Below are 17500 nucleotides of genomic sequence, written 5' to 3'. Positions count from 1 at the left end.
GACTAGTAACTGGAAGGTTGCAAGGTCGAATCCCCGAGCCGACAAGGTACAAATCTGTCATTCTGCCCCTGAACAAGGCAGGTAACCCACTGTTCCTAGGCCGTCATTGAAAATAAGAATTGGTTCTTAACTGACTTGCCTAGTATAAAATAAATGAGCAAAGTTTTAGACTGATCCAATGTATTCTTTTCAAAATGTTGTAACAAGTCTGCCCAAATGTGCCTAATTGGTTTATTAATACATTTTCTATGTCGTCATTTTGCACTTTCCTCAAACAATAGCATGGTATTATTTCACTGTAATAGCTACTGTAAATTGGACAGTGCAGTAAGATTAACATGAATTGAAGCTTTCTGCCCATATCAGATATGTCTATGTCCTGGGAAATGTTCTTGTTACTTACAACCTCATGCTAATCACATTAGCGCACGTTAGCTCAACCGCCCCGCGGGTGGGGGAAGGGGGGTGTGGGGTGGAGGGGGGACACACTGATCCTGTAGAGGTTAACAACTGAACATATCTAATTCCAAAGTGTCAGATAGAACTTAATAGCTGGACCCGTATTGACATGTTGACATTTTAAAGCCATATGGGTCTATCTGTGATTGCAACCCCCTACAATACATGATTTAGAAATGTCTCTGGAATTTGATTCTATGCACTTTAGGTACCTTTAATAAGGTGAAGACCTTGATGGTTATGAAAGAGTTCTGAGTTCTGAGGTCTGAGTTCTGAAGGTCTGAGGTCTGAGTTCTGAGTTCTGAAGACCCGAGGTCTGAGTTCTGAAGACCCGAGGTCTGAGTTCTGAAGGTCTGAGGTCTGAGTTCTGAAGGTCTGAGGTCTGAGATCTGAGATCTGAGGTCTGTGTTCTGAGTTCTGAAGATCTGAGGTCTGAGTTCTGAAGGTCTGAGGTCTGAGTTCTGAAGGTCTGAGGTCTGAGTTCTGAAGATCTGAGGTCTGAGATCTGAGATCTGAGGTCTGTGTTCTGAGTTCTGAAGATCTGAGGTCTGAGTTCTGAAGGTCTGAGGTCTGAGTTCTGAGGTCTTAGGTCTGAGTTCTGAGTTCTGAGGTCTGAGTTCTGAAGATCTGAGGTCTGAGTTCTGAAGACCTGAGGTCTGAGTTCTGAAGGTCTGAGGTCTGAAATCTGAAATCTGAGTTCTGAAGATCTGAGGTCTGAGTTCTGAAGACCCGAGGTCTCAGTTCTGAAGGTCTGAGGTCTGATTTCTGAGATCTGAGTTCTGAGGTCTGAGTTCTGCTCAGTATCTCAGAAATATGATTTGCGCATATAGAACCTTATGTCCCAAGGTCACGAATTGACTTCATCAGGCTTCGCTGAGCTGAGAACATGAGCTGAGCTGAGTGAAAGCATTATGGTATGTCTATAGCTCAGTCTGAGTACACAGCATGTTTTTAGACTAATGATACATTTTCAAACAATGTGAAGCTTTTATAAATGTAATACATTTCATTGAATAGATCAGAGATGTTTGTAATAGTGAGTCTTACTGTGTCGTCCTTGTCTTCCCATTCCACCTCAGACAGATCCACACTGCTGTAGTTGGGCTTCCTACGTTTCTTACTCTCCTCATACTAGACACACACACACACACACACACACACACACACAAGTATAAATTAACCGTGCTGCATAGTCCCAACCCCTTCATCTGTATGTGATTGATAAGGGACTAAGAGTGAATCAGGTTAGTAGTTGGATAAACTGTTACCTCACCATCTCTCTCCCTCTCTCTCTCTCTCTCTCTCTCTCTCTCTCTCTCTCGTAAGAGGGCAGGGTTAACTTGGGTGTGTATGATCTAACATTGATATTATCATTAGTAGAGTCAGGAGAGTGGTGTGGACATGACCCTTTCATAATGTTGACATTAAGTCGACAAATCACCCTGATCCCTCCTCTCCTCTCTTCCTATCCTCCTCATTTCTCTTCCTATCCTCCTCATTTCTCTTCCTATCCTCCTCATTTCTCTTCCTATCCTCCTCATTTCTCTTCCTATCCTCCTCATTTCTCCTCCTCACCTCTCATTCTCTACTCTCTACCTCTAACTCGCTTCCTCTCCTCTTCACCTTTCCTCTTCACCTCTATCCTCTCCTCCTCACCTCTCCTCTCCTTTCTTCATCTCCTCCTTACCTCTCTTCCTCACTTCTCCTCCTCTCCTCTCTTCTCTTCCACTCCTCTCTTCCTCACCTCTCCTCCTCTCCTCTCTTCCACTCCTCTCCTCCTCACCTCTCTTCCTCTCCTCCTCTCCTCTCCTCCTCCCCTCTCCTCCTCACCTCTCTTCCTCTCCTCCTCTCCTCTCCTCCTCCCCTCTCCTCCTCGCCTCTCTTTCTCTCCTCCTCTCCTCTCCTCCTCCCCTCTCCTCTCTTCCACTCCTCTCCTCCTCACCTCTCTTCCTCTCCTCCTCTCCTCTCCTCCTCCCCTCTCCTCCTCACCTCTCTTCCTCTCCTCCTCACCTCTCTTCCTCTCCTCCTCTCCTCTCCTACTCCCCTCTCCTCTCTTCCACTCCTCTCTTCCTCACCTCTCCTCCTCTCCTCTCTTTCACTCCTCTCCTCCTCACATCTCTTCCTCTCCTCCTCTCCTCTCCTCCTCCCCTCTCATCCTCACCTCTCCTGGGTTACAGTGAGCCTGTTTGATATAAGCCATTAGAAATACATGACAGCAGTTCACCTCTGTGTCAGTGAAGAGGGCCTCTGGCCAGACAAATGTCTTTAGTCCACTTTCTATAACACACTGTGCATGTGTCTGTCTGTGTGTGTGTGTGTGCGTGTGTATCACCCTGCTCCATTCATCTGTCAGTGAAAGGACAGCCTCCTACCCCTCATTAGCTCTTAAACACTGTTCATTACAGTCTCTAATTAGACATCTATTAACTACTCTCCCTGTCTGCCTGTCCTCCGCTCCAGCCCTCTCCTGTCCTCCCTCTCCTTTCTCTCTCATCCTCCAATATTTCTCTCCCTTTCCTCTTTCCTCCTACCTTGTATACATCTCTTCCCCTCTATCCGTCCTCTCTCCTCCTGCCCTGTCAATCTCTTCCTTTACCCAATCTCCCTCTCCTCTTCTATCCCCATCTCCTCTCTCTCTCTACTACACATTATCCTTATCTCTCTCCCCCTCTCTCATTCCTCTCTCCTTCTGCCATGTCTTTCTCCCCTTCTCTCTCTCCTTCCTCTCTCTTCACCTGTTATCTGAAGATATAGTTAATAACAAGTATACAGTAGCTGTATTCACAGCCCAATACTATCTGGAACACAGTCTGCTCATCTACAAATCCCCCCTCCCTTCCACACACACAGCTGAAAGGTGTGTTTAGACAGTGATTTGGTGTATTCTAGGTTCTGCTCCTCTCTCTGCTGTTCTAAGGGTTAGGGTTAGTTGATATTAGATGTATTGTGATACTCACCAATGGTCTGAGGTCAGGGTGGGTCAGAATGTACCCGTTGTTAGTTATGGCGAACGCGTAACCATGGATGCCCAGCTGCAACAGATGCATATACGAGCACACACACACACACACACACACACACACACACACACACACACACACACACACACACACACACACACACACACACACACACACACACACACGCACATGGACACACACACACACACACAATTATACATACAGTGGTGGAGAGAGAAATTAACAGTTTTGGAACTATGCCAAAATCCAGGCATACACACATACACACACATAAACTAAAATATGAATATGAAAAGTGATGAAGAGCGTAATCAAGCTCTTTGTATGTTTTGGAGCCAGAATCATCGCATTTCCACAGTGACTCATTTACATTTCTACATAACAAGGTGGTGGTCGCTTTCAATGAGTATGTGTGTGTGTGTGTGTGTGTGTGTGTGTGTGTGTGTGTGCGCGCATGGGTGTGTTTCACTGATTCCAGACGCAACCCTGTCGGTGAATGTGGTCTGAACTAAATAACATGCTTTTAAATGTCAAAACACATCCCACATCTAAATCTCTCATCCCTCCTATAGAATGATAATCAACTCCTCCATCCTCCAGCGGAAGTCCAGATAAAAAGCCAGTAGTCTACAGATGATACAATTACATGCTATTATAAGGTATGAGGCAGGAGGTTCAAACGATCTCTCTGAAAACGTTGAACAATATCTCTGATTAGAATGTGCTTGCTGTTCTTGAGTGCTCTGCCACAGTTTCATTCAGTGAAAGTATCAATAGTGATATGTGTTAGCTCATTCTGATTAATCAGTGAAAGTATCAATAGTGATATGTGTTAGCTCATTCTGATTAATCAGTGAAAGTATCAATAGTGATATGTGTTAGCTCATTCTGATTAATCAGTGAAAGTTCAACAGTGATATGTGTTAGCTCATTCTGATTAATCAGTGAAAGTTCAACAGTGATATGTGTTAGCTCATTGTGATCATCTAGTGAAAGTATCAACAGTGGTATGTGTTAGCTCATTGTGATCATCTAGTGAAAGTATCAACAGTTCTATGTGTTAGCTCATTGTGATCATCTAGTGAAAGTATCAACAGTTCTATGTGTTAGCTCATTGTGATCATCTAGTGAAAGTATCAACAGTTCTATGTGTTAGCTCATTGTGATCATCTAGTGAAAGTATCAACAGTTCTATGTGTTAGCTCATTGTGATTTTCTGATGTTTTCAGTGAAGACTGAAGTTGGGCAAGGGTCAGTACCTTATATTTTGGGATGGTTTTGAGGAGCTCAGAGACAGGAACATCAGTACCAACCACACCTAGCAGGATGCCTCTATTCCTCTGGAAACATGCACACAACAAACAGAAAGGATCAACACAACATTTGGATAACATCAAGAAAAGTTGTTGGTCAAGCCTGTGTGGTATATGCATGTGTGTGTGTGTGTGTGTGTGCGTGTGTCTGTGTGTGTGTGCGTCTGTGTCTGTGTCTGTGTGTGTGCGTATGTGTGCACGTGTGTGTGCGTCTGTCTCTGTGTGTGTGTGTGTTTGTGTGTGTGTGTGTGTGTGTGTGTGTGTGTGTGTGTGTGTGTGTGTGTGTGTGTGTGTGTGTGTGTGTGTGTGTGTGATTATGTGTGTGTGTGTGTGTGTGTGTGTGTGTGTGTGTGTGTGTGTGTGTGTGTGTGTGTGTGTGTGTGTGTGTGTGTGTGTGTGTGTGTGTGTGTGTGTGCTTATGTGTGTGTGTGTGCTTATGTGTGTGTGCGTATGTGTGTGTCTGTGTGTGTGTGTACTCACCGTTTCGTTCTTGGTGCTGAACACAGGCATGGCCACAGTGGTCATCAAAATAGGACCCTGACCATCCTCCAGCTGAAAGAAGGAAAGAAGGAGACAAAGAAGGAAACAAAGAAGATACATAAGACCCTAATTGTTCATCAATAACTTTTGAATTATGTTCTGAAAAAAGAACAGGCACATTTTGGAATACCGTGGATGTCGTCAGAACAGAGTGCCATTCTGCTGTTGTCACAGCTGGGGTTTATCCACTAGGAACTAAACGGAAGCAAACGACCGGAATGAGGAGGGACTAACCTGAACTTATCCAATAAGATACACTCGTTTCCCATTGCAAAACATTTTTCTACTGCTTTCTATGGTGTGCACTAATGAATACAACCCTGTTACAGAACCAGTTACCATTTACCTGTGTCCTGTCAGCGACAGTTAGTGGCTGGGTATGTAAACCCTCCACTGGAAATCAAAGAAGCACTGTGTGATCTCACATATTGTGATTGTAGTAGAGTTTGAAACAGTTGAAGATCAGAATAGTTGCCAAACTGCAGTTCAGCGCAACATTCTCTTATTTTCTTATGTAAATATACGATTTTTTATTTGATTTTGATTTGATTTGATAAATATACGATTATACCAAGCCTGTGAACCCTTCCCACTACACCCACAGTGAGCAAGGCCTTAAATCTTTAGTCACATGTATAATAATGTTTATTATGTGTCTTTAAATGTGTTTAATCATGGTCTGTCTTTGATCATGAGCAGAGTCAATCTCAGCCACAGGCACTGTTTAAGTACAGGATGGTTATCTCTCCCAAAAGACTGTGGGAATAATTAGGATATTATATTTTTACCAAAGGCTCCCCGAATCTGGAAATAGATAGTGTCTATTTACAGATATCAAGTTGATAGTATTAAAAATAGATGCAGGCAAGGTTAAGTACTCTGTTCAAGGGCCTAGAGTAGGATTATCGTTGTGCAGGCCTGGGGTCACAAAAACCTCCCCCGAACCTCTCCACCACCTTACAGACCTCCTCTGAGAAACAACAGTATATAAAATACAACTGGCACACATATTCACCAATATGAATGTCACACCACAGCCAACTAGTGGTACTATCTTTTGTGTAAAAGATGTCATATGAAGGACCTGTAGAACAACAAGGAAAGGAACATTATTAACTTCGGAAAACCACTTTTGGTGGACCACTTTTGAGGTAAGAAAATGTCTAACGATGTGTAATGTGTTGTCAGCCTCCACACAGTCCATTTCTTACTGATGGATGTCCCAGGGGTAGAATGGAATAGGATGGGATAGGCTGGGAAAGGATGGGATAGGCTGGGAAAGAATGGAATAGCATGGGATAGGACACAATGGGATAGGATGGGAAAGGATAAGATAGGCTGGGAAAGAATGGAATAGCATGGGATAGGATGGGAAAGGATAGGATAGGCTGGGAAAGAATGGAATAGCATGGGATAGGCTGGGAAAGAATGGAATAGCATGGGATAGGCTGGGAAAGAATGGAATAGCATGGGATAGGCTGGGAAAGGATCGGATAGGCTGGGAAAGAATGGAATAGCATGGGATAGGACACAATGGGATAGGATGGGAAAGGATATTATGGGATAGGATGGGATGGGATAGGATGGGAAAGGATATTATGGGATAGGATGGGATGGGATAGGATGGGGTAGGATGGGAAAGGATATTATGGGATAGGATGGGATGGGATATGATGGGATGGGATAGAATGGGATGGAATGGGAAAGGATAGTATGGGATAGGATGGGATGGGATAGGATGGCATAGGACACAATGGGATAGGATGGGAAAGGATAGGATGGGATAGGATGGGATGGGATATTATGGGATAGGACACAATAGGATAGGATGGGAAAGGATAGTATGGGATAGGATGGGAAAGGATATTATTGGATAGGATGGGATGGGATAGGATAGGAAAGGATATTATGGGATAGGATGGTATGGGATAGGATGGGATGGGATGGGAAAGGATAGGAGAGGATGGTATAGGATGGAATAGGAGGGGATTGGATGGGAAAGGATGGGAATGAATAGGCTTGGATAGAATGGGAAGGGATGGGATGTGATAGGATGGGAAGGGATCGGATTGGATAGGATGGGAAAGGATGGGAAAGGGTAGGATAGGATGGGAAAGGATGGGAGAGGATGGTATAGGATGGAATAGGAGGGGATTGGATGGGAAAGGATGGGAATGAATAGGCTTGGATAGAATGGGAAGGGATAGGATGTGATAGGATGGGAAGGGATCGGATTGGATAGGATGGGAAAGGATGGGAAAGGGTAGGATAGGATGGGAAAGGATGGGAAAGGGTAGGATAGGCTTGGATAGAATGGGAAGGGATAGTATGTGATAGGATAGGATAGGATAAGATAGGATGGGATAGGATGGGATGGGATAGGATAGGAAGGGAAGGGATATGATGGGAGAGGATTGGATGGGATAGGATAGGAATAGGATAGGATGGGATAGGATAGGATAGAATGGGATTTTATAGACCGGGATGGGATAGGGTGGGATGAGATAGGATGGGATAGGATAGGTTTGGATAGGATGGGATAGGATGGGATAGAATGGGATGGGTGGGGCTATATCCTTCCTGTTTGGCCCTGTCCGTGGGTATCATCGGATGGGGCCACAGTGTCTCCTGACCCCTCCTGTCTCAGCCTCCAGTATTTATGCTGCAGTAGTTTATGTGTTGGGGGCTAGGGTCAGTTTGTTATATCTGGAGTACTTCTCCTGTCTTATCCGGTGTCCTGTGTGAATTTAAGTATGCTCTCTCTAATTCTCTCTTTCTCTCTTTCTTTCTCTCTCTCTGAGGACCTGAGCCCTTGGACCATGCCTCAGGACTACCTGGCATGAAGACTCCTTGCTGTCCTCAGTCCACCTGGCCGTGCTGCTGCTCCAGATTCAACTGTTCTGCGGCTATGGAATCCTGACCTGTTCACCGGACGTGCTACCTGTCCCAGACATGCTGTTTTCAACTCTCTAGAGACAGCAGGAGTCGTAGAGATACTCTTAATGATCGGCTATGAAAAGCCAACTGACATTTACTCCTGAGGTGCTGACTTGCTGCACCCTCGACAACTAATATTATTATTTGACCATGCTGGACATTTATGAACATTTGAACATCTTGGCCATGTTCTGTTATAATCTCCACCCGGCACAGCCAGAAGAGGACTGGCCACCTCTCATAGCCTGGTTCCTCTCTAGGTTTCTTCCTAGGTTTTGGCCTTTCTAGGGAGTTTTTCCTAGCCACCGTGCTTCTACACCTGCATTGCTTGCTGTTTGGGGTTTTAGGATGGGTTTCTGTACAGCACTTTGAGATATCAGCTGATGTACGAAGGGCTTTATAAATACATTTGATTTTATTTGATTTTATTTGATGGGATAGAATGGGATAGGATGGGATGGGATGGAATAGGATAGTATAGGATGGAATGGGATAGGATGGGATGGAATGGGATGGGATGGGATGGAATGGGATAGGATGGGATGGAATGGGATAGGATGGGATGGGATAGGAGAGGATAGGATAGGATGGGATTGGATGGGATAGGATAGGATGGTATAGGATGGGATAGGATGGGATAGGATGGGATAGGATATGATAGGATAGGATGGGATTGGATAGGATAGGATAGGATAGGATGGTATAGGATGGGATAGGATGGGATTGGATGGGATGGGATAGGATAGTATAGGATGGGATAGGATGGGATGGAATGGGATGGAATAGGATAGTATAGGATGGGATAGGATGGGATGGAATGGGATGGGATAGGATAGGATAGGATGGGATAGGATGGGATGGGATGGGATGGGATAGGATAGGATGGGATAGGATGGGATGGGATGGGATAGAATGGGATGGGATAGGATGGGATAGGATGGGATGGAATGGGATGGGATAGGATGGGATTGGATAATATAGGATAGAATGGGATAGGATAGGATTGTATAGGCTAGGATGGGATTGAATGGGATGGGATAGGATGAGATAAAATGGGATGGGATGGGATAGGATGGGATGGGATGGAATGGGATTGGATAATATAGGATAGAATGGGATGGGATAGGATGGGACAGGATAGGATAGCATGGGATAGGATATGATTGTATATGCTAGGATGGGATTGAATGGGATTGGATAGGATATGGTAGGATAGGATGTGATAGGATGGGATAGGATGGGAAAGGATAGCACATGGTTGGATAGTATAGGATAGGATGGGATATGGTGGGATGGGATTGGATAGGATGGAATAGGATAGGATGGGATGGGATGTTATTGGATGGGTTGGGATAGGAAGAGATATGATGGGATAGGCTGGAATGGGATGGGATAGGAAAGGATCAAATGTGATGGGATTGGATGGGATAGGAAAGGATAAAATGTGATGGGATGGGATAGGATAGAATGGGATAGGATAGGATGGAATGGGATAGTATGGGATGGGATATGATAGGTTATGATAGGATGGGATGGGATAGGATAGGAAAGGATGGGATAGTATAGGATGGGATGGTATTGTATAGTACAGGATAGGATGGGATAAGATGTGATATGATGGGATTGGATAGGAGAGGATAGGATAGGATGGGATTGGATGGGATAGGATAGGATGGTATAGGATGGGATAGGATGGGATAGGATGGGATGGGATAGGATAGGATAGGATGGGATTGGATGGGATAGGATATGATAGGATAGGATGGGATTGGATAGGATAGGATAGGATAGGATGGTATAGGATGGGATAGGATGGGATTGGATGGGATAGAATGGGATAGGATGGGATAGGATAGGATAGGATGGGATGGGATAGGATATGATGGGATAGGATGGGATAGGAAGGGAAGGGATATGATGGGAGAGGATTGGATGGGATAGGATAGCATGGAATAGGATGGGATAGGAAGGGATAGGATATGATGGGAAATGATAGGAGGGGATAGGATGGTATAGGATAGAATGGGATTGGATGGGATGGTATGGGATAGTATTGGATAGGATGGGATGGGATAGGATAGGAAGGGAAGGGATATGATGGGAGAGTATTGGATGGGATAGGATAGCATGGAATAGGATGGGATAGGATGGGATAGGATAGGTTGGGATATCATAGTATGGGATAGGATTGGATAGGATTGAATAGGCTGGGATAGGATGGGATATGATAGAATGGGATTGGATGGGATGGGATGGTATGGGATAGGATTGGATAGGATGGGATAGGATGGGATGGGATGGGATGGGATAGGATTGGGTAGGATGGGATAGGATGGGATAGGATGACAACAATACATAAATACAGCACCCACTGCCAACACCAACAAAACATTACACTACCAACACCAACAACAAATTGCACTGCTGGCTGGACGCTGGCAAATCTATCAAAGGACAGGGACAAAGACACAGGACCTTGTCTAAAAATACAAACTCTATCTCCAGACTGAGTGTCTCTGTCAGATCATATGACATTGATCTATAAATGAACAGGTGGAGCTTCTCAGTACATCAGCAGAGCCTGCTGCCAGCAACTGTGCAGGTCTGAACAATGGACTCAGATATCTTTTATATTTTGAGAATGCTCTAGAATATGAAACAGTAATGTTGGCATGTCCCCAGTGTATGGCAGGTAAAGTTGCGAGTGGTTGGTAGATGTTGCAGTTTAGGGGTGATTATGTGTGTTACAGAGCCTGATTCCCTGTGTGTCTCTGGGTGAATGAGCTCGGATGTGAAAACTATGCATTTCCCTGTGTGTGTGTGTGTGAATGGATGATCTCACTCAGAGAATCCAGGTGATGCTCAGACCTGCACAGCTGCTCCAGGAAATGACATAATTAGCGGGTGATTACAGAGGCATCATGGGAGAAGGCAGTCATTTCCTCCATCTATTGGAGGTAAACCTGCCCAAATATCTCTGTTCCACCACCATAGTCATTCATTAGAGCGTGAAGACATTTTCCTTATTTTTACTTAAATGTTTTGGCTATTGGCACCAAGAAACAAGGTTATTCATAGTGGCCATTAAACAGAGCTTATGTACCAAGTCACTTCGGAAGGAAGTGGATCATCAGTTAGTTATCCATTTTTTTATACCGTAGCTAGAAACATATCTATCCATTCATAAAGATGGTGCCATGTCATGAGTGGGAAAAAAATGTGTGTGTGAGTGTGTGTGTGTGTGTCTCTTGGGCTCATGGTGTCAGTGTTAATAAATGGGGCATACGAGTCCTTCATAAAGATACAGGTCAGATTCTTACAGCGTCCACGCACGCGCACGCGCACGAGCACACGCACATGCACACACACACACACACACACACACACACACACACACACACACACACACACACACACACACACACACACACACACACACACATATGCTTATTGCTTACTACTGACACCCCACCTGGGACTGTGGTACAAGGGGACCGTGCCAGCCTTTCATTGTTTCAGGACACCCTGGAATCTGGGTTGCCGTGACAAATGGCATACCGGTGACTGTGGCGACCTTTGTTCCCATGGCGATCAGGCTTAATGATGATTGGACTGTGAGGGCTGACTGTAAGGCCCTCTATAGGGCCCTCCTGGGGGATAAATATACAACTCTAGACCTCTACTACACACACACACACACACACACACACACACACACCACCTCCACCCAGACTGCGTACACTACACAAAAATTACTGTAACACATGACATAACCAATTCCCAGTGATCCTCACCCTCCTTCAAAACTCCTCTCCCCCTCTCCCCCTCTCTCCCTCCAGTCGGCCTCTCCGTCTCACTCCCCTGTCAGTTTTTTAGGTGGTTGGGGACAAAGCCAAATGATCCGCAGAATGATGGATGAAACTAGTGGGCCCAGAGGAGGAGAGGAAGAGGGAGAGGAGGGGAATGAGGAGGTAAAGAAGCAGAGGGAAAGGAGGAGAGGGAAGGAGAGAAAGATGGATGGAACTGCTGAGCCAAGGGAGAGGAAAGTAGCGGGAGGGGTGGAGAGAAGAGAAGGAGGGGAAGGACAGGCTGAACTCACAGGAGTTCAGGGAGAGATACAAATCTGCTAAAAATCAATATGTTACTTTGTCTTCAGCCATCAACCTACAAATCAACCTACAGGAATCAGCCCTGCATCTACAAATCAGACAGGACGCAGCCCTGAATCTACAAATCAGAAAGGACAGAGCCCTGAGTCTACCAATCAGAATGGAATTAGCCATGATTCTACCAATCAGACAGGAAACAGCCCTGAATCTATCAATCAGACAGGAATGAACCCCGAATCTACCAATCACACAGGAATCAGCCCTGAATCTACCAATTAGACAGGATTTTGACCTACATCTAAAAATCTGACAGAAATCAGAGCTGAATCTACAAATGAGACAGGACTTAGACCCTGCATACACCAATCAGACAGGACGCATCCTGGAATCTACCAATCAGACAGGGACGCAGCCCTGAATCTACCAATCAGAAAGGAAACAGTCCTGAATCTACCAATCAGACAGGTATAAGCCCTGAATCTCAGTATTGTGCCACCGTTGCTTCTAACAATCACATATCAGCCTAAAACCTGAATCTACAATGAAAACAATTGGATAATAAAACTAAATCCTGACAGAATATCATGCTGAATAGTCAGCACTACTTCTACCCTATGTGTGTATTTCGTGGGGTGGGTTAGGCAGGTGTTACGTGGATGATTGTGAGGCACTCATGTGCTTCTCCAACGCTTTGTCAGACTGTGTGTGCGTGGTACGGTGGTATGTCAGACACATGGCAGTGCAGTGATGGGAGTGCTATTTTCTGCGTTGATCTGAATTGTCCGTTGCCGCGCTCCTCCATAAACCCTCTCTGCTTCAGGATCATTATCGTTCTGCTTATGGAGGCACTCAGCAGAAGTTCTGCTCCACCACGACATATTCATCACAAAGCACCAACTATGAAGAGAAGAATCATCACAAAAAATCATCACAACAGCCATTATAGGCAATTACCTTTTCTACTCTCTGGTTAGTAACAGTGAGTGCATTTTAACACTGACACACACACACACACACACACACACACAAGCACACACACACACACACACACACACACACACACACACACACACACACACACACACACACACACACACACACACACACACAGACTCACAAGCTTACCCACACGCACCCATGTACATGGACGTAACCACACACACACACACACACACACACACACACACACACACACACACACACACACACACACACACACACACACACACACACACACACACACACACACACACACACACACTCACACACACACACACACACACACACACACACACACACACACACACACACACAAGCGTGCACACATATCAGCAAAGCAACACCAATGATGGATGAAAAAGTGGTAATGTGTGAGAGTGAGTTTTTTTATTAATGTGTGTGTGTGTGTGTGTGTGTGTGTGTGTGTGTGTGTGTGTGTGTGTGTGTGTGTGTGTGTGTGTGTGTGTGTGTGTGTGTGTGTGTGTGTGTGTGAGTGTGTGTGTGAGTGTGTATGTGTGATCAGAAGTGCAGGTGATGAATGCAATGACACAGTACCACCAATGACAGAAATGCATTAGCCGGCATTGGAATCCAGGTGGTTGAATCATTCCAAATAAATGACCAAATAAAGCAACATACACCATATCACACATCAAAGCCATGGGAGATCTCTCAACTACGCTGTGTCTTAAAATGTGAGCTCCAACACGGATGTGACCATTCCACACCGGAGACAGGTGCTGAAACACGCATGGACACACGCCACGCTGCAAACACAGGTGAACAAATCCAAACACACACGGAGACACGGTGGTGAGCGGGAGAGAGAAAGACCTCCAGTCAGACTGTTTACCTTTTGAGCCTGAGGGAGCTACAGAGAGGAGATTTAAACGAGAAGAAAACAGACACAAATAATCAATATGTTGGTAGAGTTGTGGCAGAAAGCAGAAAGCATTTTAGTGTCAATATCCATCTGTAGTGGGATAAAGGGATGTTATATACACATCCATCTGTAGTGGGATAAAGGGATGTTATATACACATCCATCTGTAGTGGGATAAAGGGATGTTATATACACATCCATCTGTAGTGGGATAAAGGGATGTTATATACACATCCATCTGTAGTGGGATAAAGGGATGTTATATACACATCCATCTGTAGTGGGATAAAGGGATGTTATATACACATCCATCTGTAGTGGGATAAAGGGATGTTATACACACATCCATCTGTAGTGGGATAAAGGGATGTTATATACGCATCCATCTGTAGTGGGATAAAGGGATGTTATATACACATCCATCTGTAGTGGGATAAAGGGATGTTATATACACATCCATCTGTGGTGGGATAAAGGGATGTTATATACACATCCATCTGTAGTGGGATAAAGGGATGTTATATACACATCCATCTGTAGTGGGATAAAGGGATGTTATACACACATCCATCTGTAGTGGGATAAAGGGATGTTATATACACATCCATCTGTAGTGGGATAAAGGGATGTTATACACACATCCATCTGTAGTGGGATAAAGGGATGTTATACACACATCCATCTGTAGTGGGATAAAGGGATGTTATATACACATCCATCTGTAGTGGGATAAAGGGATGTTATATACACATCCATCTGTAGTGGGATAAAGGGATGTTATATACACATCCATCTGTAGTGGGATAAAGGGATGTTATATACACATCCATCTGTAGTGGGATAAAGGGATGTTATATACACATCCATCTGTAGTGGGATAAAGGGATGTTATATACACATCCATCTGTAGTGGGATAAAGGGATGTTATATACACATCCATCTGTAGTGGGATAAAGGGATGTTATATACACATCCATCTGTAGTGGGATAAAGGGATGTTATACACACATCCATCTGTAGTGGGATAAAGGGATGTTATATACACATCCATCTGTAGTGGGATAAAGGGATGTTATATACACATCCATCTGTAGTGGGATAAAGGGATGTTATACACACATCCATCTGTAGTGGGATAAAGGGATGTTATATACACATCCATCTGTAGTGGGATAAAGGGATGTTATACACACATCCATCTTCTCCCCTGAAAGGGGTATTCCTAAAGGGAACTTATAGAGGTAGGACTGGGGACACAGAGACTGGGGACACAGAGACTGGGGACACAGAGACTAGGGACACAGAGACTGGGGACACAGAGACTGGGGACACAGAGACTGGGGACACAGAGACTGCATACTAGACTGGTCTTGACTGAATTGGGACAAAGCTTGTGCCTGGTTCTCTTTGTGGTTCTAAATACATCTGAGCTGCCATTGGGTTTTGTGGTTGTGTTCAGGTCACTGGTACGACCACACCACAAACCCACAAGCTAGCAAATATCAGTGGACTACAAGGTGATACAAAAAGGTGGACATTTTTTCAACAATACAGCACATATATTTGGTCATAGAAAATCATGAGGAGGTACACCCTTTCCGAGACGGCCAGACACAGTGAGTTTGGGGAGTAAGAGAGATGGAGGAAGAGGTAGAGAGAGTCGTTGTTTCTGTGCCTGCGGGCGGTACTACTACAGAGAGAGAAACCTGCTTCTGTCTCCCTCCATTTCCTCAGCCACTCGTTTTATCTAGTGAGCGTACAAATGACTACTGCTCACACGCATCACTCTCCGTAATGCAGAACCAAACACAATGCTCACAGGAAGTAACCCTGTGTGTGTGTGCGTGTGTGTGCGTGCGTGCGTGTATGCATGTGTGTGTGTATGTGTGTGCGTGCATGCTTGCGTGCGTGTGTGTGTGCGTGTGTGCGTGCGTGCGTGTGTGTATGTGCATGTGCGTGTGTGTGATTGGCTGAAAGAATGAGACCAGAGGCACAGAGGGGGGTAAAATGTGGCAGGTTGGGGAATAACCTGAGGACTAACGCAGTATTCTGTCACAGTGTGTTTCACATGCCTGCTACACAGCTTCCAAACAAGCACACAGGGCTCATTCACTTAATGATTCCATCTGTTGGGACACACACACACACACACACATGTCCAAAGTAGTCTTTGTTATTCTGAATACACACATAACGATTCATTGTATTTCAAGAACATCAAGTTTTCCTGGTCATGGACTAACTTAAAACCTTCCATGTTTTCGCTGTCTTTCATCACTGGTGAAATATATACTGTACACATACATGATATCATTTAAAACCTTCAATATTACCTCACCTAGATTTAGCATATAATACTTACAGTTGAAGTGGGAAGTTTACAAACACTTAGGTTGGAGTCATTAAAACTTGTTTTTCAACCCCTCCACAAATTTCTTGTTAACAAACTATAATTTTGACAAGTCGGTTAGGACATTACGTTGTGCATGACGCAAGTATTTTTTCCAACAATTGTTTACGGACAGATTATTTAATTTATAATTCACTATATCACAATTCCAGTGGGTCAGAAGTTTACATACACTAAGTTGACTTAAACAGCTTGGAAAATTCCTGAAAATTATGTCATGGCTTTAGAAGCTTCTGATAGGCTAATGACATCATTGGAGTCAATTAGAGGTGTACCTGTGGATGTATTTCAAGACCTACCTTCAAACTCAGTGCTTCTTTGCTTGACATCATGGGAAAATCAAAAGAAATCAGCCAAGACCTCAGAAAAAAATTGTAGACCACGAGTCTGGTTCATCCTTGGAAGCAATTTCCAAACGCCTGAAGGTACCGCGTTCATCTGTACAAACAATAGTACGCAAGTATAAACACCATGGGACCACGCAGCCGTCATACCGCTCAGGAAGGAGTCACGCTCTGTCTCCTAGAGATGAACGTACTTTGCTGCGAAAAGTGCAAATCAATCCCAGAACAACAGCAAAGGATCTTGTAAAGATGCTGGAGGAAACAGGTGCAAGAGTATCTATAGCCACAGTAAAACGAGTCCAATATCGACATAACCTGAAAGGCCGCTCAGCAAGGAAGAAACCACTGCTCCAAAACAGCCATTAAAAGTCCAGATTACAACTGTACATGGGGACAAAGATCGTACTTTTTAGAGAAATGTCCTCTCATCTGATGAAACAAAAATGGAACTGTTTGGCCATAATGTCCATCGTTATGATTGGAGGAAAAATGGGGAGGCCTGCAAGCCGAAGAACACCATCCCA

The 17500-nt window shown here is 44.5% G+C and overlaps 1 protein-coding gene across 1 annotated transcript in view; it reads right to left on the bottom strand.

Moving 5' to 3' along the window:
* LOC139368897 (calcium channel, voltage-dependent, alpha 2/delta subunit 3a) overlaps positions 1–17500 on the bottom strand; it is a 249861-nt gene that overhangs the window by 76021 nt on the left and 156340 nt on the right. Inside the window, exons 12-15 of the mRNA XM_071108374.1 lie at positions 5234–5305; positions 4700–4780; positions 3417–3491; positions 1507–1590 (exon numbers count right to left, since the gene is read on the bottom strand). Coding sequence (XP_070964475.1) covers positions 1507–1590; positions 3417–3491; positions 4700–4780; positions 5234–5305 — 312 coding nt within the window. The remainder of the gene's footprint in view (positions 1–1506; positions 1591–3416; positions 3492–4699; positions 4781–5233; positions 5306–17500) is intronic.

This window comes from Oncorhynchus clarkii, chromosome 16 (assembly GCF_045791955.1).
Source record: "Oncorhynchus clarkii lewisi isolate Uvic-CL-2024 chromosome 16, UVic_Ocla_1.0, whole genome shotgun sequence".
NCBI classification, from domain to species: domain Eukaryota; kingdom Metazoa; phylum Chordata; class Actinopteri; order Salmoniformes; family Salmonidae; genus Oncorhynchus; species Oncorhynchus clarkii.
The sequence above is the reverse complement of the archived record's forward strand: the minus strand, read 5'-3'. Positions and strand labels throughout refer to the sequence as shown.